This window comes from Pipistrellus kuhlii, unplaced genomic scaffold (genome assembly GCF_014108245.1).
Source record: "Pipistrellus kuhlii isolate mPipKuh1 unplaced genomic scaffold, mPipKuh1.p scaffold_m20_p_9, whole genome shotgun sequence".
Classification (NCBI taxonomy): Eukaryota; Metazoa; Chordata; class Mammalia; order Chiroptera; family Vespertilionidae; genus Pipistrellus; species Pipistrellus kuhlii.
Genome location: NW_023425595.1, coordinates 58,813,149 through 58,837,562, shown reverse-complemented (window position 1 = coordinate 58,837,562; position 24,414 = coordinate 58,813,149). Strand labels below are relative to the sequence as shown.

General features: G+C 43.3%; 1 protein-coding gene across 1 annotated transcript in view; it reads left to right on the top strand.

Annotated features, from left to right (window-relative positions):
- Nucleotides 1–462: 462 nt before the first annotated feature.
- The window catches only part of SLC35F2 (solute carrier family 35 member F2), a 38,528-nt gene continuing 14,576 nt past the window's right edge, over nucleotides 463–24,414 (top strand). Inside the window, exons 1-3 of the mRNA XM_036427613.2 lie at nucleotides 463–731; nucleotides 21,745–21,920; nucleotides 24,013–24,140. Of these exons, the coding sequence (XP_036283506.1) occupies nucleotides 610–731; nucleotides 21,745–21,920; nucleotides 24,013–24,140 (426 nt within the window). The 5' untranslated portion in view covers nucleotides 463–609. The remainder of the gene's footprint in view (nucleotides 732–21,744; nucleotides 21,921–24,012; nucleotides 24,141–24,414) is intronic.

The following is a 24,414-nucleotide window of genomic DNA, read 5'->3' as shown; positions in this document are numbered from 1 at the left end:
GCCCGGGCATCCTGGCCGCGCGCCAGGGTTGGCACTTGGCACGATCCCCTGGGCTGGCAGCTCCCAGACAACTGATCACAGAAAGGCCAGCCCAACACATCCCAGGGGAGGAAGGAGGCACACCACAAAGACACGTTTCCGGGATCCTTGCAAGACGTTACCTATGTTTTGTGTTTTTTTTTTTAAGAAAAATAAACCGAAGTAAAAGCGCCTTCAGTTGCTCTAGGTGGAAAACATGCGTCCTAATTAGTCAGGGGGCGGGGCCAGCCGGGTCTCTCCAGTTTGCAAAGTTCAGGCAGTCGCTGAACCGCGGCTTCCTAAGCGAGGACACGTGGCTCCACCGACCACGTCCCCCAACTCCGCGGCCCCGCTGCCCGGTGGAAAAGAGCGCCCTTTCCCGCCGCCGCCCCGGGCCGGGCTGCGATCTGCCAACAGCTCCCGCCGGGCCCGGGCGGACAGTTAATCATTGGCCGCGGGAGGGGCCGGCGCGGGCGGCGGGGACCGGGCGGGCGGGCGCGCTGAGCCCCGCCGGCCTCCCAGGCGCCGCCTCCCGTCTTCCGGGCCCGGGCGCATCTGGGGGTTCCGGGCGCGGACACCGCGGGCGCCCCGATGGAGGCAGCCCCGCCGGCGGGGCCCGGCGCCCCGCCATCCCAGCCGCAGCCGCAGGCGCAGGGACCCGCGGACCCCGTCGCTGCCCTGCTGCCCAGGCTGCGGGCCAAACTCTTCACCTGGTGAGTGGACGGGCGCGGGGGCGCGGGGCCGGGGCCGGGACCGGCTCGCAGGTGGCGGCGGAGCGCCCGGCGGGGACTTGGGGGCCGGTTCCGGGGAGACTCCACACGTGCACGGGGTTGCAGCGCTTCCTTCACCTGGCTTTGTGCAGCGCTTGGTGCTGCTCCCTCGTCCCTTCCTAGGAACCGCGGGAATGCATTTCAGAGGATTGGGGGTGGGGTGGGGTGTATGGGATAGTGGAGGGGGGCTGGGGGAGAGAAGGAGGAGGAATTCGCCCCGTTGGCACCGCTAGGTCGGTCCCGGGCCCCTCCCAGCCGGAGGGGCGAAGTCCCCGGGGAAGCCGTGCAGGGGGGGTGCCCACCCCGCGGCTTGGCAGGTGGCTGAGCTCCCCTCCCGGCGCCGGCGCGCGCACAGCTGCTGCAGCCGAGCCGTCCGACGGGCCGGGCGCCCGCCCTGCCAGGGGTGCCCCCAAGTGAGAAACCGGGGTGATGTGAGGTGGTGCCGCCCGGACGGACCGAGTCTTTAGCCTGCCTGAGCGAGGCGACACGGCCTCCTCCTCCTCCTCCTCCTCCTGGGCGGGGGCCAGGGAAGCCTGTGTCTGCTGTCACTGTGGGACACAGAGGTGTGCTGAGGGACCGAGGGAGGCTCTGGGACCCAGAAAGCATTTTCTGTGGCTGCCGGAGGGCTTGGATCTGGAAATAGAAACAGCCCAGGACCTAAATAATGAAAGCCAGCGATTATTGAGCCTTCTCTGGATCCAGTACCGTGCTTAGCAATTTAAGTGGATCATATCGACTCATCCCCAGGACTTCAGAGGAAGGCACTGTTGTTAGACCCACTGTGCAGATGGAGAAGGAATACAGAAGGACAGGCAATCTGCCCCAGGCCATGAGATGGACTCCAAGGCATGGTGCCCGGGAGCTCCAGCCCTCACTGAAGCCTCAACCACTCCTGCCCCTGGCGCCGCCCATGAACTGGCATTTGTCCTCCCCCCTACCTTCCCCTGCCAGGTTAACGAAGAGAATTTCAGCGCTCGCTTTGGAAGCACATGTACAAAGAGCGTTTCTCTTTAAAGATCGTGAACACGACGTCCTGGAAAGTCATACCATTTCCAAAAACTAGATCTATAGTGGATGGGTTTCGAGGGGAAAGTTGGCCAAAAATTACCTGGTACCAGGCCGCTGTATGTGTCCTGATAAACGTAACCACAGACGCTCAGCTGGGAGGCAGAGCACTGGCTTGGCGAAGGCCACAGATTCATGCCGGACTCACATCCTGTCTGTGCCGCTTACCAGTGGGGTGACTTTGGGCAAGTTGCTCAACTCCTCTGCCCCGGTTGTCTTTGTGAAATGGAGGCAGTGACAGTACCTGCTCGGGGATGCTGTGAGCATGGCGTGGCTGGCTGACATGGGCAGACAGCTGGCTCCTGCTGCCACTCGCCACACACCACCAGCCCTCCATCCATCCTCGGAGGCGCCAGCAGCCTGGATGTGGGGGCACACAGTATGACAGCTGTCGTTGCTAACAAGGTTTAGCAATGTCTTTTCTCTTAACGGTCTAATATTTAAAAAATCCTGGTATGCTTTACAGTCAGGAATACCTACTAGCTTCCTAACTATGAGATTTCTTCTGCCTTTGAACACACTGCTTTTGTATCTCTCTTGTGGGTCTTTACTTTCTTCCTTATGTGATAGCTGATGGGCAAAGTCCTTAACAGCAGAATCAAGTCCTTTTTCATTTCGGTATTTCCCACAAGCCTTAGCACAGAAGTGAGTGAAGGGATGAGAGATCCCATTCTGACACACACCCTGTCCTCTTCCCTCTGTTGGTCCTATTTATGCTGAGGGTCTTGGGCAGGAGCCTTTCTTGGGTTGGCAGAGCTGTTCAGTTCACTACGGGTTTCAGTCTTTTTTTTTTTTTTTTTTTTTTTTTTTAATATATATTTCATTGACCCCAGAGAGGAAGGGAGAGGGAGAGAGAGATAGAAACATCAATGATGAGAGAGAATAATTGATCGGCCGCCTCCTGCATGCCCCCACTGGGGATGGAGCCTGCAACCCAGGCATGTGCCCTTGGCTGGAATTCAACCTGAGACCCCTCAATCTGCAGGCTGATGCTTTATCCACTGAGCCAAACCAGCTAGGGCACTGGTTTCAGTCTTACCTATGTCAACCAGACACTCGATTCTGGTTTGTAGTTTCTCCTTGCCTTAGCCAGCAATCAGAAAAGTGCAGTTTACCAGATATCAGCACTCCTTATATTCAATATTTTAAACTCTCAGTATTAAAATTTACCTCCCAACTTTGAGTTTAGCTGCATGAATCACTAACTGTGGCCAGGGGCTCATGAGGGTTGGAGAGGGGTTGGTGAGTTAGATGTGTTATCATCAGATGGATAGGCTATAGATCAGGGGTCCTCAAACTTTTTAAAGTGGGGGCCAGATCACGGTCCCTCAGAGAGCTGGAGGGCCGGACTATATGAACTACTAATTCCTACTGTAACACCTCGGCTGCGCTCACTGCCCAAAAAACCTGGCGGGCCGGATCAGACTCCTCTGCGGGCCGCATGTGGCCCGAGGGCCCTAGTTTGAAGACGCCTGCTAGATGGATAGTTTGTGATCACACAACCCTTTCCTACTCTTATACCAAAGTGGGATAAGAGTAGCTTAGAAACGGTCCTAAATACAGGGGAAAAGTTTGGGGCCTAGAGCTGGTTCCGTTTTCATTATGGGAGTTGTATATTTTAGGTAACCCCATCTACTGATATGCCTGCCTTACTAGCATTACAGAAAATTTCTCTACCATTAAGAATATCAGGCCTGGCTGGTGTGGCTCAGTTGAGCATTGTCCCATGCACCAGTAAGTTGCTGGTTTGATACTGATGTTTCTCTCTCTCTCCAAAATCAATAATAATAAAAAAAGATTACTGCCCTGGCCAGTGTTTCTCAGTGGTTAGGGTGTTGGCCTGTGCACAGAAGGGTCGTGGGTTCAACTCCCAGTCAAGGGCACACACCTGGGTTTCAGGTTTAATCCCCCACCCCTACATGCAGTAGACAATCAATTGATGTTGTGTTTCTTTTCTCTCCCTACCTCTCCCTCCCTCCCTTGTACTCTCTCTAAAAATCAATGGGAAAAATATCCTCGGGTGAGAATTAACAAACAAACAAAAGAATTCAGATCACTCATTCAATAAAAGTTTATGAGTAATTACTATGTGTCAGGTATCCTATATAATAAAAGCCTAATATGCTAAGTGTCTGACCGTTTGACCAGTCACTATGATGCGCACCAGGGGGCAGACACTCTGACCTGTTAGCTTGCTGCTGGGGTCCGGCCAATCAGAATTGGGCGAGAATGGCTGGACATGCCTTGGAGTCCTTCTGCAGTCTCTCCCTGGCCAGCCAACCTCCATGGTCCCTCCCCGGCCAGCTGGCCCTTATCGGCCCCAATCAGTTCCAAGCTGATAAGATGGCCTCGATTGGCCCGATCAGGACTGGGTCAGACAGGTCAGACATGCTCTGAAGCCCTTCCACAGTCCCTCCCTAGCCCTGATCGTGTACCAGTGGGGTCCCGCTGTCTGGCCTGTGCCCTCTCGTAATCTGGGTCCCTTTGGGGGATGTCAGAAAGCTGGTTTCGGCCTGATCCCCGCAGGCCAGGCCGAGGGATCCCACAGGTGCACAATTCTGTACACCAGGCCTCTAGTTTATAATAAGGACAATTATGTTTCCAAGTGGACTATACCTTTAATTTTGCTTTTTGTTATTTAGTGTTATGAACTCAAATGACAAATACTCTAGTAGGAGGATATAGGTTTCTAGAAGTACCTAAAGTCTTATTTCATTGTGTGCCATCTAACAGTTTACATTCTAATACCTTATTCCAATTTGTACATAAAAAATGTGTATTCCTTATAATGAATATCGAATTTATATTTCTAGCAAAAATCTTTAATTATTATTTGATATATTTATCCTTTCCCATTGAATAAATGGTAAGCTTTTTGAGGTAATAAATTTTACCCTATTCTTTTTGTGGCACAGTACTGGACATGTGTTCCTTCATTCATTTATTCATTCATTTATTCATTCATTCCTTCATTCTTTCATTCACCAAACTTTGAGTATCTATCAATATTATGCTATAGGTTCTAGATTAGTCTTTGGGCTACAGAGATGAATAGGATTTGGTTCCTGTTCCCAAAAACTCATACTCCAATTATGGTAAGAAGTTATGATAGGTGCTTTAGAGGTGAGCACAAGATACAGAAAGTACAAACAAATGCAGAGAGGTCAGGCTGGGGAGCTCAACAGAGAAGGTGGTCAGGATTTTGAAGCACAAAAAAGAGGTTTCCAGGTGGACTAGGTGAGGAAGGGCACCCCGGGCTTGGAGGTGCTAGAGTCTTTCTCAAGGGGCTGCAAGGAGCTTGGGGGCAAAGGGGCATGAGCTTGAGGAGGAATGAACAATAGTTGTCTGTGAATCTTCACGGGCACTCCTTGTTATTGTCTAGCAAAGGGCCTGGCCCTCTCTGATCTCCAAAATCCATTTTAAAAATTATTGCATAAAAGTCCAACTATAAAATGGGCAAAGTAACAGACCCAGGGAGTGCCCAAAGCCGCCAGAAGCCCACCAGCAACTACTCCCCGCCTTGCCCCCATAACGAACCCGAGGAACCTCCAGAGAACCCAAAGAACTCCCCCAGTCTGCAGACCACTGGTGAGGTGACGGGAGGAGCGGAAATGCTTTGGCCTGAACAAGAAGCAGTGAGATTTCTGAAATAGTAAAGCGGGCCTGGTTTTCAGAATCAAAGAGCGATCTCAGTGTTGCCTCTGGCCAGCCATGTGCCCGAGGGCAAGTGACCTATCTGCTGCCCAAAGGACTGAGAACACTATTTTCATACGATTGTCTAGGACTGATGAAATATGAGTGGAATGCCCACCACAGGGAGAATTCTCACTTGGTGGCAGCTGTGGAGCCCTTTGCTTTTATTTGCCATCACGCTGGTTCCTGTGTAGTGAGATAATTTGGGGGCACGCATAGAAGGCATGACCAGAGTCCAATGAGAGATCGTAAAGCCTGAACTGAAGGGGATTGGAGGAGCAGGTGAACCCCAGAAAATTCTGGAAGTGTTGTAGAGATGGGGAATGAATAAGCACTGGCAGCCATCTAATTTTCTTCCAAATCAGCGATAAGAAAGGAGCAGAGAGCCGAAACCGCTTTGGCTCAGTGGATAGAGCATCGGCCTGCAGACTGAAAGATCCCAGGTTTGATTCCGGTTAAGGGCATGTACCTTGGTTGTGGGCACATTCCCAGTAGGGCCTGGGCAAGAGGCAGCTGATTGATGATTCTCTCTCATTGATGTTTCTAACTCTCTATCCCTCTCTGTAAAAAATCAATAAAATATATTTTAAAGAAAAGAAAGAAAGAAAGGAGCAGAGAAAAGCAGGAATAACCCAAAGGCTGTCTAGAGCTGATTTGGTTGGTAGAGGGGAGAGGACTATAGTCTGGGGCAGAGAACAGCCAGGGCACATAGGAAAAAAGTGTTTAAAGTCCGCCCTTACCTCTCCGCTGTATTCCATGGGGACAGTTACCGGCTGTCCCTTTATAGGACTCTCTTTCACGGCCTGCGGAGAAAGAGTCCAATTCAGGGTTCAGGTTCTGGAGAAGGGCCGCACACAAATGAAAAGAGACTTGAAGAAATTCAATTTGGCGATTTGGGGGGCCAGGCGGTAGTCCAACTCTAGTGGGAGAACTACTCCTGCTCTGGCCCTGCCATCCCCTTTTATTGAGGCTTTGGGGAAGACATCTTAAGCAACATAAACAGAAATTTACATAGTAGCCCTTAGGCAGGAAATAACAAACTTTCATGGACAAGGTAGATTCTACTTCAGCTAACAAAATCTCAACTAAAGGTTAGAGCAATTAAAGTTGTTGACCAGCCTTCCTGGCTTCAAGTCAACATCTCTTTTTCAGTGAAACTGACTTGGTTTCCAGCATCCCTTTAACAACTCCTTGCCGCTCTGAGACCTAACAAAAAGGTTCATCTCTGTCCAGCCAGGAATCCAAGCTCCTAGGGCTCATGAGCTAAAACCTAGAGCGAATGCCTCCGCTTTCCTCTTCCAGAGCAGCTGAGGGCAAACCCATGGCCACAGAATAGCCCGAGGAAGAGGCGCTGGACAACAGCAATCGACAGGGGTCCTGTGGCACCCAGGGATCCTCCATCCGAGGGTTCGCCCCTCCCTTCCACTTACAGTCACCTAGAGGGACTCAGAACCAGGCCTCAGCATTGGTTCTTCCCGGTACTTGAGGGGACGGCGATGAGAATGCTCACCCCAGTGTTGTCCGTGGAGGCTGGGAGCTGGAAACCTCCTGGGTGTCCATCACTGGAATATCATGGAAGCACAGAATTGTCTGCGGCAGTCAGTTAGACACAATAGGCCAGATCAGTGGTTCTCAACCAGGGGTGGCTTCTGTCCCCTAAAGAGACATCTGAATGTCTGGAGAGATTTTGAATTGTCACAGTGCAGAGGGGAGAGGTTGGGGGATGGAGGGTAGGGAGGAGTGTTATACTGGCATTAATTCATTTATTCATAATTTTGGGTAGCAGTTCTCCAACATTTAATTGGTTTACATCAAACAACTTTATAGTGTAGGGCAACCTATGGACTTATTTAGTGGGTTCATTTGCAACTAATCCTGGAGATTTTACCAAGAAAAAAAGAAAAAAAAACATTATTTAAAAGTCTTCATGGTGCATTTAAAACAAATATATGGGACTACTTGCCTCTTAATAAACAACATATCATCTTTTCTTCACGATTCAGTTTCATCATTATGAAATTTATTCTGCGGAGTGGCAGTAATATGCTTTAGGGGGCATTGAAGTGAATTATTTTTTCTGACGGTTTTTAGTTATGATGTTTTCCTTTACTAAGCGTATATCTGGAAGCCTGTATTCTTTCTAAATTATGACTTTTAACCTGTTAACACTGTAAACACCAACTAACCCAGTACCTTAGAATTGCTATTCTGAAAATATAAGAAGCCCCTGTATAAATATTCAAATGAACTATGTCCACAGGTGTGGGGACTTTTTTTTATGGATGGTTACAGGAGTCCATGTTAATGAGTCCTCAGATAAAGTGACTCTCCAGAGACACCTGGTTATTTATGTTAACGAGGGAGATAGATTCCATGAAAAACCACAGGTAAGTCCCGAACGTCTTTCTAATCATTCCTCATAAACCAGAGCGTTTAAGGATCAAATCCTTACCGAGGGCTGGAGGCTAGTGTTTTGCTGTGATTTAGAGTTTCCTAAAAGCAGAACTGGGAGAAGCTTGCCCAGAAGTGGTTAGAAGAACATTTCCTAAGCTTTTCACTATCTCTGGTGTCAAGCCAGAGATAAATATGATAATAAGCCGATCTTTCTTGAGTACAGCTTACTTAGTGTACCTAGAGGTATTTATACAGGGTGGACTGACTTATGTAATCTTTACAATAATTTTCCGCAGCATGTCAAACTCAAAGGCCAACATGGGCCAATTAAACAAGGTCTAAGTGTGGGCCGCAAAAAAACCCAAAAACTTCAATTTTCCTAGAAACAGAGGTTTATTTCCACAGAGACATACTGAATACAAAGGGGTGAAATAAATGAGTCATCACTAACATAAAATAATAGAACATTTTAATAAAAATTAATATTTTTTCTTGAACATTAACTTACCAGAATGCACAAATAAGTGTAAGGCATATAAACCTATTTTTCTTGTTCTCCAAAAGTGAAGTATTTACTGTTGCACAAACCAAATAGGTCAGTCCAAGTCTAATGATGTGGCAATTGGCTGCTAAAATATTCGCTGGTAGTTTTAGTGGAGAGAAATGGTGCCCCTGTGTGTAAGATGAGTATGGGAAATGAATGCAACCTGATTATAGTAACCAGTCATTAGCGAATGTTGTAGTTTGTTATTAGTAATCCTATCTAATAAAAGAATAATATGCACATTGATTGTCATTCCAACACACAAGATGGCTTCCCCCATGTGGACACAAGATGGCTGCCACAAGATGGCCAGCAGAGGAAGGCAGTTGGGAGGGACCAGGCTGGCAAGGGAGGTCAGTTAGGAGTTACCAGGCCAGCAGGGGAGGGCAGTTGGGGGCAACCAGGCCTGCAGGGGAGGGCAGTTAGGAGCAATAGGGCTAGCAGGGAAGCAGTTAGGTATTGGTCAGGCTGGCAGGAGAGTGGTTAGGGGGTGATCAGGCTGGCAGGCAGGTGAGCGGTTTGGAGCCAGCAGTCCTGGATTGTGAGATTGGGCCTAAACAGGCAGTAGGACATCCCTTGAAGGGTTCTAGATTGGAGAGGGTGCAGGCTGGACTGAGGAACACCCCCTCAGAAGGAATTTCATGCACTGGGCCTCTAGTATATATATAAAAATCAGAGGACAGAGAGAATGTCATAAGTAGATTTTATGTCCTCTCTCTTAATTTCATTAGAACGTTCATTAGAACATTAAACTGTAGAATATATAACCTACTGGGTTGTTGTAACTAATGCCTATTTTAGAGATGCAGGATAATTTGTATCAATTGATCTCCCTGCATAGTACCATAACCCTCAATAATTTATATATACATTGTTATCAGTGAGGCAATGTGTAGAATGGGAAAAATATACTTACTAATTTTCTGACCTTAGACAAGTTCTTTAACTTCTCCAAACAACTGAAACTCGGTTTCTCACAGATCGTTATAATCTCTGTCTCACAGAATTTTTGCGAGTTTTAAATGAAATAACATACAGCTTGGGGGAAAGTAGGTTTACAGTTGTGAATATGGAAGTTAATTCTTATATCATTATTTATTCATTATTATATTCTTTTCCATGTGAACAATTATAAATCTACTTTTGCCCCACACTGTGTATAAGCATTTAATATGGCCCCTGACACAGCTGTTTTTATTTAACCACCTCACTCTTGTTAGGATAATAAGAAAGGTGTTTTGAGTTCCTAATGGGTGTAAGCAGTGTACGTATGAACCACACTTCTTGATTTGCGCTCCAAGTCCTATTATTTGCTACCTGTGTGATATTGGACAAGTTGTCTAACATCTCTGCGCCTCAAGTTTCTTTATCTATAAACAGCAATAATCATAGTACCTACATCATAGAATGGTTGGGAGGATTGAATAGATTAAGACTATGAAATAAATGTAGGTTTTATTATTCATAATGATAATAACTAATAATAGGAATAGTATAGTAACGATAACAATAATAATAACAGTACTAGATATTGTATGGTATGTATATAAGGAAAGGGACACAAAAATAGCCATGTCACAGTTTCTGCATTTATAATCTAGTAAAGCAAATACAACAGACATGAAACACTACAGGCAGGATGTGGAAAGTGGAGAAAGAGGGTTGCAACCCAAATGCCACAGGAATCAAGAGGTCATCATCCTGGAACTAACTACCTTTCTTACTATTTTCCTTCCTACAATTATTTAATTTTCTGTTTCTTTAGAAAGAATAGCTTTAGATTTTCATTTGGATTTTAATACAGTGCCGCTATTTATTTACCACATGAGTTTGGTTAAAAGTCTTGAACTTTGACAAAATGATACCTACATTTTAGTGTTGTATGAAAAACCAGTAAATTAATATGTGTAAGAGCTTAGTTCTGTGACTGGTCCTTGCCTCTCTTTTATGGTATAGGGGGCGAGTATTAATGTTTCCCCTATATTTTTGACTATTTAAGAGTCATGCAGGACATCGTATATAAGAAGAAAATACAAACAATTTTCATTTCTGTTGGTTTACCTAAAATTAGTTCTTTTATTTGTGGCTTGATGCATGGTTTTATTTTCCTCCTTGGGAAGTGAAGGAATTGTTTTAATTTAGAATGGCTCCTGATTAGCTTTGTCTGCAGTAATTTTAATATATTCTGCTCATTTGATATGATAATCTCATTACGAAGGCAATTCATTTAGATGAATGCAAATAGTTATAGCTTTATGATTCAAGTATTGCTTTAAAGTATCATCAGCATAATTAGTTTATTAGTTTCTATTGCTGTCATAACAAATTGATGAAAGTGTAGAAATTTAAAACAACTCCGGCTTATTATTTTACAGTTCTGTAGGGCAGAGATCTGACAAGATCTCACTGGGCTAAAATGAAGTTGTCAGCAGGGTGGTGTTCTTTTCTGGAGACTGTGGGTGGATGGGATTTCCTGCTTATCCAGTTTCCAGTGTCTACCTGCACTTCTTGGCTCATGGTCCCTTCCTCCACCTTCAAAGCCTGTAACCTCTCTCTTTTTCTGTGTCACATCTTCCTCTGACAGCAGTTTGGAACGGTTCTCCTTTTAAGGACTCGTGTTTGGATTGGGTTTACCTGGATAATCCAGGATAATCTCCCCATCTCAACATACTGAACCATAATCGCATCGGCAAAGCCCCTTTTGCCATGAAAAAGGAAAAAGCAGTTCTCCTATACTCAATACTTCTGATAACAAATGTGTGGGTTTTTTCTTTTTCCTCACATCAACCAATTCTTCAGCTCTCCAGACACTAACTGGATATTTTATGATTCACTTATGACACTAATGACACTAATCTAAACATGAGTCCTTCAAAGGAGTTAGCACAGCCCCTACAGGGTGAGGGCTCAGTCCCACAGATTACCCTCCTACTCCCCCAACCGCCTTTTAGACACCAGTTTCAAGTCCCAGGTTGTCATCTTGTACTTCTGATCATTCAGGAGTCAAAAAGACCAATGTGTGTGTGTGTGTGTGTGTGTGTGTGTGTGTGTGTGTATCTTATTAGATCACAATATCACACCAGGTAAAGTTCTAGCAGACTAGGACATGGACATTTTTGGAGAACCATTCTTCTGCCTACTACATTAGTGATACAATCTAAAAATGGCTCCAATAAAAAAAAAATAGCTTTGGAGCACAGAGACCACCTGGATACTGATAAAAATGTAAGCAAGAATTCATAAAATGCCAAGGAAATCTTTTCTCACCTCACCCAACCCACAACCTTTTACCCGTGGCCAGTGTTTGAAATAATCAGCCAGTGACCGCCGGACTCTTTTCCAGTTGTAGCACAGGTTGGACGAGATTTGGTAGCCACCGATTCCTTAGAAGACCTTGCCTGTTCAAGCTCAGCCATGCTGGAGAATTCACAACACTGGTCCCCCGCTGGGACAGGCATTCCTGTTCCCTTTCTCTTAACCTGAGAAACTTGTCTCTGTTCTTCAAGTCTCAGATGCAGTATCACCTCATGAGTAAAGCCTTCCATGAAATCTCAGCTTAGGTTTGGCCCCATCCTAATTGTTTTTTTACTGTTTTTCTTCACTTCTGTGCTGTGAATTCCATGAGAGCAGGGGCTCTGTTTCCCTGTATTCACAGAGCCGGACAGTTTCAGGAATCGACTAGACACTAAAAAATATTTGCTGACTAGTTATCATTAAGATGGTACCCTTAAACTGGGCACCATTAAGATGATGGTAATAAGGCTCACTGTGGGTTGCTGAAGTTGCCTGCCAGTTTGCACTATTTCCACTAAGCAGGGAAGGAGAAATCCCAAAAATTCTGATCTCTAGGTAGAAGTCTTAGAGTGGTGAATGACTACAAAGGCCATTCCAAGCGAAACATCTACTTAGGCAATACAAAATCTGAAGCTGCTTGGTGAAGCTAGAGCAAGGACAAAGAAGTGACATGTTCCCACCTCCTTCAGGACACCCCCATATGCCTGGTAGCTGCCTTCCAAGCAGTTCAGACTGAGTTGGTGCAGGTAAGACTGAGTTGTTAATGGATCCCTGCCGCTTGCTGCTGTACAGGCTGGAGAACTGGGCAGGCTTCCTTTATCTAAAATCTACATTGCCCAGCAGACCAGACCCCTATCACCCAGTCCTGTTTCAATATGCATGGCAACTTATTTTGCATTTTCATTTTGAAGTTGAATGCTGCCTCCTGCACAACTCCTACATACCTCCTACAGGGAATGTGCCCTTACCTGGAATCGAACTTGGGACCTTTCAGTTTGCAGGCCAACTCTCTATCCACTGAGCCAAACCAGTTAGGGCCCTGGAGGCATTTTTTTACTTTTGCAGCAATTCAGCTAGATAAACAAAGATGAAAATTTACATTGATTCTGCCTTTTAGGAGCCTACAACCTACCTGGAGCGCCTTAAACATATGTCACATAGAATACAGCGTGAGACATTTTTACTAGGTCAGTAACACTCAGGGTTTTATTCCATTATGAACCCCTTTAATTAGTTTTCTGCCAGAATTATATATCTTGAAAAAAATTTGAAACTCCTTTAAGTTGCAGTTGTTAAGTAATAACTTATTTTCTGTCTCTAAACTGAAGCTTCTGATTAGCAAGAGAAAGTGTGTTAATACACTTGATTGGTATAATTATAGCTGGAGGCATATATAGGTGATGCTTTGGTCTGTCTTTACAGTCTTATCATGGGTAAATGTAGGATTTCTGTTTTTGTTTTTCCCCCACTTCAAAACCAACTTTTAATTATGGGAATGTTCAAGTAAAATTGGCGACTATTACCTATTGGATGTAGTGTCACCCAGTTTCAATAATTATCAGCTCATTTTATTTCATTTATACCTTTCCACTTCACCCCTTCTGGATTATCTTAAAGTCAATCTAAGGCATCATATACTTTCACAAATAACTTTCAGTATTCATCTCTAAAAGATAAGGACTTAAAAATAACCAAGTACTATTATTCCACCAAAATATGAACAATAATTCCTCAATATCATATATATCTAGTCCATGTTCAAATTTCTCCAATTGTCACATAATTTTCTAAGTAGTTTATTCAGTTTGTGAACATAGTTTGGGCTTGTGCAGGAGGCAACCAATTGATGTGTCTCTCATGCTAATCTCTCTCTCTCTCTTCCACTCTCTCTCTCTCTCTCTCTCTCTCTCTCTCTCTCTCTCTCTTCCTCCCTCTTTCTCTCTCTCCCTCCTCCCTCCCTTTCATTCTAACAACCAATGGAAAAAAATATCCTCCGGTGAGGATTACAGAAAAATAAATGAATAAAAAACAAAAAGGGGCCACATAGCAGACCTGACAAGCTCAAGGGGCTAGAGGGCAGGCCTGACAAAGTCAGTGACTGAAAGTCACTCACAGGATGATCTGATCGTAAGTTGTAAATTGGGTAGGCCTTGGTGGGTAGTCACATCCCAGGCCTATAGCTTCCTTAGTTTGAAGCTTCTCGTTATCTTGTTGCCTGAATAGCATTTCTATTTTTAAAAATATATATCTTATTTTTTAAAATATATTTTATTGATTCTTTACAGAGAGGAAGAGAGAGAGAGATAGTGAGATAGAAACATGGATCAGCTGCCTCCTGCACACCCCCTAATGGGATGTGCCCGCAACCAAGGTACATGCCCTTGACAGGAATCGAACCTGGGACCTTTCAGTCTGCAGGCTGACGCTTTATCCACTGAGCCAAACCAGTTTCGGCATATCATCTCTATTTACTGTAAATGTTAAATGTTAACTGTTCTTTGCTCACCAATGTAAAATAAGTTTGTATCTTTCCACTTTACTTTTTATCCAATGTTAGAGTTCTCCCCGCTTTGCTTTCTCCCATCTCTTAAATCTACCACCAGTGGATTTCATGTAACTTAGCTTCTCTCCTTTGAGTCTAAATGTGTAAAAGTAAGTAACTGCCATATTGCCATTCTCAGGAACATTTTCTCATTCCGTTCAGATCTTGCTTCTGGGCATGACCTCAGTTATTGGTGCAAATAAACTCTTATAAAGTTGGTTTTTTTCTATAGGTTTGGATTTTCTTTCATTGACAAAATCAAAATGCACATGAGGCCCAGGCATTTGAAGTTTGTTATATCTAGATCTCATTTTTCCTATAGGCTGCCCCGTATTCTTGGAATTTATTTTTGAAGAAATAGTTCATTTGTTATGTAAACTTTTCCACATTCTGGGTTTTGCTGATTGTATCTTTCTGGTGGGTTTTCAGTATTTCTTTCTCAGAATAATGTGTCTAAATGCATAAAATAAGACACAGAGGCTTAAAATGGAAATCAATTGCATCCATTTATTAAAACTATTGGAAACTCTTTGTGATATGTTAATATATGTATTTCTTTTCTAAAACACACACACACTTAAACAAGATCTCACAATGGGTCTTTAACTACCATGATTTTGGAGTAGTGATGGGTGTAAATGATGTTTTGAAATTTCAACAACAGCGATTATATGAGGGGAAAATGTGAGTTCTTTGGCAGCAAACTCAAGGGTACTGCTAGTACTTGTAGTTTGTTGCTTCCATTTATAATTGAAGGGAATATTACATTCTAGTTAATTGCTTCTGAAAATCAAGATATGTTGCTTCCCCCATCCAAGTTCATAGATTCCCCAGAATATTTTCATCGACCTAGTCCATGAACACCTGTTAAAAATCCCATGATCCTCTTTTGCATAAATATTGTGTACTGCCATCACAAGGTACTAGGGTTTGCTTGTCTCTCTTTTTGTTACATGAAAAGCTACTGAGGTTTATTGCCTAGATTTATTATTTTATGAGGGGTTATAAAATGATATTCTATTTCTGTCATTTTATTTTTATTTATTATCCACATTACTTCTATAACGATAAACTCCCTGTCATTAACTCATTACGCCCATGAACTCATTACCCTATAATGTAATTTGAGTAGGAAGGGCAGAATAAATGTTTGTCCCCCCCCCCCTCTTTATTTGCCAGTTTTCAAAAACAATCTGTTGGTTCTCTGACATCCTCCAAAGATGACCAATGAGGTTTTTTTAAATTTTATTTTTTTAATATTAAGTATTGCGATTAACTCATGGATTTAACCACAGTGGAGGTATTTCAATCCATTGCAATTGTTCTTATTCATGTCAGGATGTCTTTTTGTTACGACTTCACTGCTCTTTGGTGTGACACTAGGTGTGACAGGTGTTCCAGGCTTATTTTGTGCTTTCCTTGCCCAGTTCTGCAATCACTCTCTAAGGAGACCTCGTTCTTTTCAGTAGGAAGTATTATTTAGTTGCTACTTTCTAGGCACAGGATTGTTCATGAGTATTGATAGGTCATGGTTTTGGGGCTTTGCAGTGAACAGATAGGAAATGTACTTAAAAGTATATAAAATGTATTATGAGTTCATTCTTTCATGAATGCTCAGAATTATAGTTTATTTTTTAACTTAGCCTTTATATATATATGCAATTGCTTTTTATATATATATATGTAATTGCTTTTTTACAGAGAGGAAGGGAGAGGGATAAAGAATTAGAAACTTCAATGAGAGAGAAACATCCATCAGCTTCCTCCTGCACACTCCCTACTGGGGATGTGCCCACAACCAAGGTACATGCCACGCCAGTCGGGCCCACTATTTTACTTTAAATTGAAAACACTAAAAATTAACATTTTTTATTCCTATTAGCCCTATTTCAGTGCTTATTTGCTACATAACTAGAAGCTACTGTGTTAGTGCCCATATTGAGCATTCCCACCATCGCTGCAGGTTCCATTGGACAGCTCTGGTCTTCCCAAAAGGCGGGGTGAAATGGAAGGGAGGGAAGATTCGTTGGGTGCTTAAGGTGGTAGATATTTTACATAGCTTACATCAATAAGCTTAAGCCCATTAAAACAAAACAAAACAAAACAAAACAAAACAGAGTTTTTGAGGAGTTAACTAATGTATTCAACTTCCTAACATTAATAAGAGATGAAGTTACTCTGGTTCAAAGTTTAATGCACTTTCCACTGTGTTTGGAAGGAACACTTCTTTCCCAAAGGCTACCTCTGGGGTGCAATCTCCACCCGCCTTTTACAAAACAAAACAGAAGTAACTCAAACCCCTGTTTTCACTTGCCTGCACCTGTTTCTTTTCTCTCTCATGCTTCCAACTTAAATTTAGACCCTCATTTTTATCTAACTCCCAAGCTCATATTCGTTTTGCTCTAAATGCCTTGAGTTCACGTCTTACGGTGTCCTCGCTAAGGGTCCCCTATCTTGCATTTTAATATTATGTCATCTCAATAATTAACTGCAGCGCTTATTCATTAATTCAATAAACATTTACTGAGCACCTACTGTGCATAAGATATAATGCAGTGGGAAAAAAGTAAACACAAATTTTCTTTCCTTAGACGCCTTCCTTTTAAGGTAATATTTACACATAACTACATTTCCTACAGTTTGAAATTTGGCTTTCTTGGTCACTTTGAGTTTTGAAAATGTCCCAATACATCAGAATGTGCGTTCTTCAAAACTGCCAGCCGTTAGAATTAGGCGGTACACTGCTGGCTAAATTTTTGAACCACAGAAATGTAGATATGGAAAGAATATAAAGGTCAGCCAGGCTGCTACTCACTACGTGAAGAAAAGATACCATTTGCTTTCGAGGTTTCCAGCTTGCTTCTAATATGATTTAAAATACTCCAGTAATAGACACTAGGTAATCTATGTGCTAAATATGAGGATTTTTCTCTAAATGAATATTTATTTTCAGACTTGTACTAGGATTTTTATAGAACTGCTGGAAGTTATTCTGTTCCCAGTGTTTACAGGTGGCAGATGTAATGCATTTAAAAATCTCCCCAAAGAAGCTATGCTCTGTGGAAGTCTACTATCGATCCTGCCTCTAGCGGACAAGGTGCAATCTAGCAGCACAGATTTATGGAGACATAACGTGAAGAAAAATAATATGATTTGCATTCAAACAATGCATTTTATCAGTCACTTGGAACTCTTTCTTCAAATAAAAGGGAGAGAATAATTCAGTGGTTTGCCATCCTATTGCCTAGTAGACTCGTTGAAAGGGCTTTTAAAAATAGGCTGATAGCCCTGACTGGTTTGGCTCAATGTTTAGAGTAGGGGTGTCGAACTCAATCAGAGAAGGGGCCAAAATCTAAAATCCAGCCTAAATCGCGGGCCGAATGGTTTACTGAACAGTCATAAACTGTCATTGTGATGGAAACGCAGCGGAGTGCAGTGATGACAGCGCGGTGCGGGCCACATTGCAAGGCCTGGCGGGACGGATTTGGCCCGCGGGCCTTGTGTTTGACACATGTGGTTTAGAGCGTTGGCCTGTGGATTGAGAAGTCCCAGGTTCGATTCCAGTCAAGGGTATGTATCTTGGTTGCGGGCACATCCCCAGTGTGGGTGTGTGCAAGAGGCAGCTGATTGTCGATTCTCTCTCATTGATGTTTCTAACTCTATCCCTCTCCCTTCCTCTCTGTGAAAAATCAATAAAATATATTTTTTAAAATATTCCACCACAAGGTGCCATTCATATGAACTGGGAACTGAATCCAGGGGCTCTTTATACCTTAACAAAACCAGTCCCTCATTTCCTGAGGACCTGATTCAGTTGGTTTGGGCTAGTCTTAATGGCATCAGTTTTTCTTTTTAAGCCTTCAATGATGATTTAATGCACACCCAGCTGAAGGGCTCCTGGTCTAACCTGACATTGCAAATGAACAAGAGCTAATGAAATGCATCAATCCCATCATTTTATGTAAAACGATGTGTTTGAATGAGGCAGAAACCCGTGTTACAGCCTTCCTTCATTGCTGAATCTATCTGGAAATTGTTTTCACATTTCTGGCCTGTGATCAGGGGTCTTTAGGTTTTCTGTAAGAAAGGCAGAGGGAAAATAAAATGCCTTCATTTTTTTCTTTTTTTCAATCTTTAAATTCATACAATATCTCCAAATAGTAATGTGGTCAGAAGGGACCTTACTCAGGTTACCTTCTACCTTGTGTGCCTACCTCTGCCCCCAATGATCCATAGCTCTTGTTTGCTCTGCTTTCTGCTGGCCCGTCTCCCCCAGTGTGAAGTCGCCTTGGGAAACATGTCCTGGAGTCGGACCATATCCTGCCTTTGAAGTTCACGTCAGTGGAGGTTCGTTTGAAGCCCTGTGACAGGATATATCCCATGGTTAGGTGCACATTGTTACTGGCAGCTTCCTTTAGAGAGGGACTGGTTTTGTTAAGGTATAAAGAGCCCCTGGATTCAGTTCCCAGTTCATATGAATGGGACCTTGTGGTGTAATGCTTAAAGGTGAAGCTATAAGTAATAAAAGTTGTTTTGAGGCCTTTGGTATCTCTCTCTACCAGAGTGTTTTTCTCTTCTTTCTCCTTTTGTTCGGCCTCCACCCCCTCCACCCCTTCTGTCTGCCTTCCCCCTCCCTCTTGCTCCTGCTCTTCCATTATGGATGAGGTCATTATGATTTGGAGCCAAGAGAAGTGCATTCTGTAACCTTAAATCGCCACACTCAATTTGTGACTCTCTTTGGCTATGCTTTATAGTTGGCTATACTTTATAGTTGGAGGACAGCTTGCTTAATTGGGCTGTTTTAGAATGCAAATATGAGCTTGCTGGAGGAATTTTGTCCATTTGTGAACAGGACACACTTATTATTCTCACTTATTTCAAATTTATAATGGTTTCCACGTCCATTATGGGATATGAATAACGGTCTAAGTTTGATTCTTGATAGGCTTTTCAACGACCTGTACTTTGGACAGCCAACTCATCCCTTGATGTCCCCGGAAGCAGTGTAAAACTGGTGAGAGAGAAATCAGCCCAGACTCCTTTCCCAAAAGCGAGGAGCGATGCAAGGGTTTTCTAATATAAGCTCTGTATTGAATATAATATAAGAAGGGTAATGGGGGAAGGAGAAAGTGATACAGAAGGTAAGAAGATGTCAACTCTAAGGATATGACCTCACTTATCCTAAGACCATGAGCTGTAGTGGGGGCAGCAGATGCTTAATGATCAGAAAATTTGGGCATGAGCTCTGCTCCTGTGTGATCTTAGGCAAAACGCTTCCCTCTTCTGGGCCACAGTATCCTCACCTAAAAAAAATGGGCCACAGCACCGAAGTTCTGCAGTCCTGGTACTTTCTTTCAGGAGAGGAGAAGTTTCCCTAGATCTGATTCTCGGAATAAATTTGAACTCCTTTATCTAGTCCTTTAACAACGAAGGGCCCTGACTTCCTCTGCCTTTTCCTATCAGTGGGACTGTGGGTGAGTTTCGAGCCACTCTGAGCTTCACGCTCCCCTCGGTAATAGGAGTGGAGGAAGACTACTGTCCTCAGGGTGGTGATGAGAATTAGGTTGGGAATGTGTGCTCTGATGATGCCAACTGAACCATGAAATACAGGAAAACTGGAACCATGTCCTTGGCCAAGTTCCCTTCACCACAGATTTCTTGGGGGAAGTATGTGACTGGGGACCATGACACTTGTCTCCTAAAATGTACTTTTCCACTCTTGGCTTTGGCCCCACAAGACCATGTGGATAATTTCTTTTATCTAGGATAGGGCAGCCTAAAATCCAGAACCAGGGCCTTGTTCAGGAGGAAGTGAGCACAGAGGACCTGCCAGGGATAGGTAGAGCATCTCTGAGAACACTACTGCCTCTGTGGGACCATGGTCTTAACCCGTTGCTCACCTGGGCATAAAATGTGCTTCTCTAGCCTAATAAAATGTCTGCCCCTGGCCAGTTCCTGCTATTGTTCCTCCCCGGGGAAGGGAGGGGCTTTTCAGCTCCTTCTTTTTGAGATCAAAGAGCAAACAACATGAAGGAATATAACTTTTGAAGAGCTATCTAGCAAAATAAGGAAATTTGAAGATGCTTATGCCCTGAGACTAACAATTCCACTCTTTGATGTATCTTCAAAGCAAACAGTCCCTTTAGGCTTCGTGGCACAAATAGAAAGTCATAATTGTAGGTACTCTGAGTACACTGCTTGCAGAAGATGGATGCCTCTGGTAGTCCCCAGCAGGCCATCCTGAGTCCTGACAACTCTTTACCTTGCACATCAGTGACCCATTTGCACCAGTTTGCAAAAACAAACCCAGAGGGATTTATGACAGTGACTCTGGTGATTAGGAAAAGAAGGATTGATGAGAAGGGAACAAGGCAGAGAAGCAGTTAGAAAACCAATACAATGGTCCTGGCTAAAGTGAGACCTGGCTGAAAGCCATGTCAGCGTGAACGGGAAGTAGAGCATAACATGAAAGACTCCACACAGCCCAGCACACCCGTTAGCTCTCGGGAGGAGGTGCTGACATGATGTCTGGGTTTCTAGACTACATGGATGGCTGTGAGGCTACTGAGCAGGACAGGAAGACAGGATGAGAAACAGGTTTGGGGCAAGGGTCGAGTAGTGAGTTCCATTTGAGAGCAGTAGAAATTGAGGTGCCTGGGACCTTGTTGGAAGGGTGGGGGACAATGTGAGTCTTGAGACAGGTGGCCTCTAAGGCCTGCCCAGTGAATCTGTGTTTCCTCGTGTTGTTGTCCCTAGGGATCTCCTCCTCCTGAGTAGTGGGGTGGAGGGGTGAGGGGGAAAAAGGAGGACCTATGCAATACTTTCAACAATAAGATAAAAAACAAACAAAAAAGGCGCTGTGATTCTAACATGTAGGTAGCATTGAAAACCTCTACTTCTAGTTGAAGAAATCAAGACGAGGAGAAGGAAAGGACGAGACCATGCTAAACATTTAATAAACAGAAAGGCCTTAAAACAAGTTAAAACTGAGTTTTTAAAAATCATACAAACCCACTTCAAATAGTGTATCACATAGCTAAGTAGTCAAAATGATTTCTAAATGGGTGGACAGTAAAATGGAGAAATACGTATTTTTGTGATCAAATGTAAAAGAGAATAAAATCTCAAAATGTAACACTTATTCATGGCCATGGACAACAGTGCGGTGGGGGAGAGGAGTCGGTAGAGATAGAAAAGGGCATAGAGGGGATAAATGGTGATGAGAAAAAATAATCCAACACTTTAATTTTTGGACATAAGAAGTAAGCAATAAAATGGAATAATGACAAAACAGGAATAACTGGCATTTCACTTTTCGTTGAGCACTCAAGTGTATGTTGTATGTGTGTGTTGTGCATGTTTGTGTTTGTGTCAGAGGTATAACTTACTTGCACGTTATTCAGATTTCCTTCTTTGTTTTCTAGGAATATTTTGAAAACAATTGCCCTGGGTCAGATATTGTCCTTGTGTATATGTGGAACAGCCATTACCAGCCAGTATTTGGCAGAAAAATACAAAGTGAACACTCCCATGCTTCAGAGCTTTATCAACTATTGCTTGCTGTTTCTCGTTTATACAGTGATGCTGGCATTTCAATCAGGTATGCCGAGTGTGGGAATTAACTTTTTTCAATGACCTATCTTCAGTAAAAAAATGTGGTTTTTAGGCATTTAAAAAATGAAACATGAGGCAAAAGTAAGAACAGGAAAAACTATTGCTGCCTTTATAAAAGTCATTAGAAAAGTATGACACCTCTGAATTCTGTGAAAGTACTGATTAGAGATTCATGCATAAACCCTGGCATTGTTGATTAAAATAAGTAGCACCAAACTGGAACAGTAGAAGTTGTCAGAAAAATTAAAAGTGTAAATGTTATTACAAGTTAGGTTGATAAGATTAAGAGACAATATTAAAAACACTTCAACAATGAGACATCATCTCATATCTGTCAGAATGGCTATCATCAATAAATCAATAAACTATAAGTGCTAGTGAGGAAGTGGAGAAAAAGGAACCCTCGTGCACTGCTGGTGGGAATGCAGACTGGTGCAGCCTCGGTGGAAGACAGTATGGAGTTTCCTCCAAAAGTTAAAAATGGAACTCTCATTTGACCCAGTAATTCCACTTCTAGTACTATATCCCAAGAAATCAGAAATACCAATCAGAAAGGATATATACATCTCTATGTTCATAGCAGCACAATTTACATTAGGTAATATGTGGAAACAACCTAAGTGCCCATCAGTAGGTGAGTAGATTAAAAAACTGGTACATCTACACAATGGAATACTATACCACTATAAAAAAGAAGGAACTGCCCTAACTGGTTTAGCTCAGTTGATAGAGCATTGGCCTGTGGACTCAAGGGTCCCAGGTTTGATTCCGGTCAAGGGCATGTACCTTGGTTGCGGGCATATCAGGGGGTGTGCAAGAGGCAGCTGATCAATGATTCTCTCTTATTAATCTTTGTAACTCTCTATCTCTCTCCCTTCCTTTCTGTAAAAAAAATCAATAAAATATATATATTAAAAAAAAGAAGGAACTTTTACTATTTTCAATAGCATGGATGGAACTGGAGAGCATTATGCTAAGTGAAATAAGCCAATCGGAGAAAGATAAATATCACATGATCTCACTGATATGTGAGATATAATGATCAACATAATTTGATGAACAAGAATAAATCCAGAGACAAATGGCAGGGGAGGGGGTTAGAGAGCAACCAAAGGACTTGTATGCATGCATATGAGCATAACCAATGGACACTGATACTGGAGAGGTGGGAATGGTTTGAGGGGGGGATGGCTTGTGGTTCTCACTACCTTTATTTCCTTGTAGGTTATCTTACAATAAGCATTCCAATCTATGTTCAAACTCTGCTGTCCTGTGATGCTAAATTCTCTAAAGAAGTGAATCATAGTTAACTTGAATAAATAGAATTTGGTGAATAAAAGGTGTTTCCTCAATGGTGTTACTAAGTCTTTTTTCCAAATTTATAACTGATGTACTTTTCTCTTGAAAGAACATCTCTTTTTTAAATTTTATTTTTTTGAAAGCACATCGCTTTTAAAGTAATGATCATTGCAGAGTTTCCTTTTAAGAAGCCCATGAATGGAGGTTACATATATAAAAGCCTAATATGCAAAGTGCCCCTTTGGGAGATTGACTGACTGGGAGTTCAATCTCTTGCTATGACGTGTGCGCTGACCACCAAGAGGTGGCATGGAATGAAGGAAGGCCCTGGGCCGGCAGCTGGAAGCTGGGGAAGGGAGGCCCTGGCTAGCAGTCAGCAGTTGCTAGGGACCCTGCCCATGCATGGATTTCGTGCACTGGGCTTCTAGCGAATGAATAAGAAAACATTGCATTTCTTAGGATAATTGGTAGCTTGTCAGGAATGGCAACATCCAAACCTGTTTTAGATGCTATAATTCTGTCACAAGGAAGAAAGGAATTTAACCACGTTTCTCTACTTACTTTCTCTCTGGTGTTTCCATTGAACAATTGGTCTATGATGACATCTTAGCTGGGTCTCATACTAGAAAAATTTGATTCTGCTGACCTGTTGTAGGAATTTGTAGAAGCTATTGTACGCATTAGGAGGGGCCACTTCCAAAATACACAGTAAATATAAATAAACACGCACGGCTTCATTTTCCAAGTCACATGTACTAACCCAGATTTCTTTCCACCAGGCCCCGACAGCCTTTTCCACATCTTGAAAAGAAAATGGTGGAAGTACATCCTGCTGGGCCTAGCAGACGTGGAAGCGAATTACCTGATTGTCAGAGCTTACCAGTACACGACTCTCACCAGCGTCCAGGTGCGAGGGAGTCCCTTGACCAGTTTGGATTAGTATATAGTTTTAAGAGAAGAATCCGAACCCACATGTGTTAACCTAATTTTGTGGCAAACCTGTTCGCTCAAAGAAAACGCAAGCACAGGTGGATGCTATCTGTTTTCAGAGGAGCATATGCGCTGATGAGTAAGCACCTGGGGATTAGGGAACATGCACACGAGTTAATGAGTTCCCAAACTGCAAATGCTGTAGCATATTAGAACTGTGTCTTCCCAAATAAGCATAAATATTTAGTTGG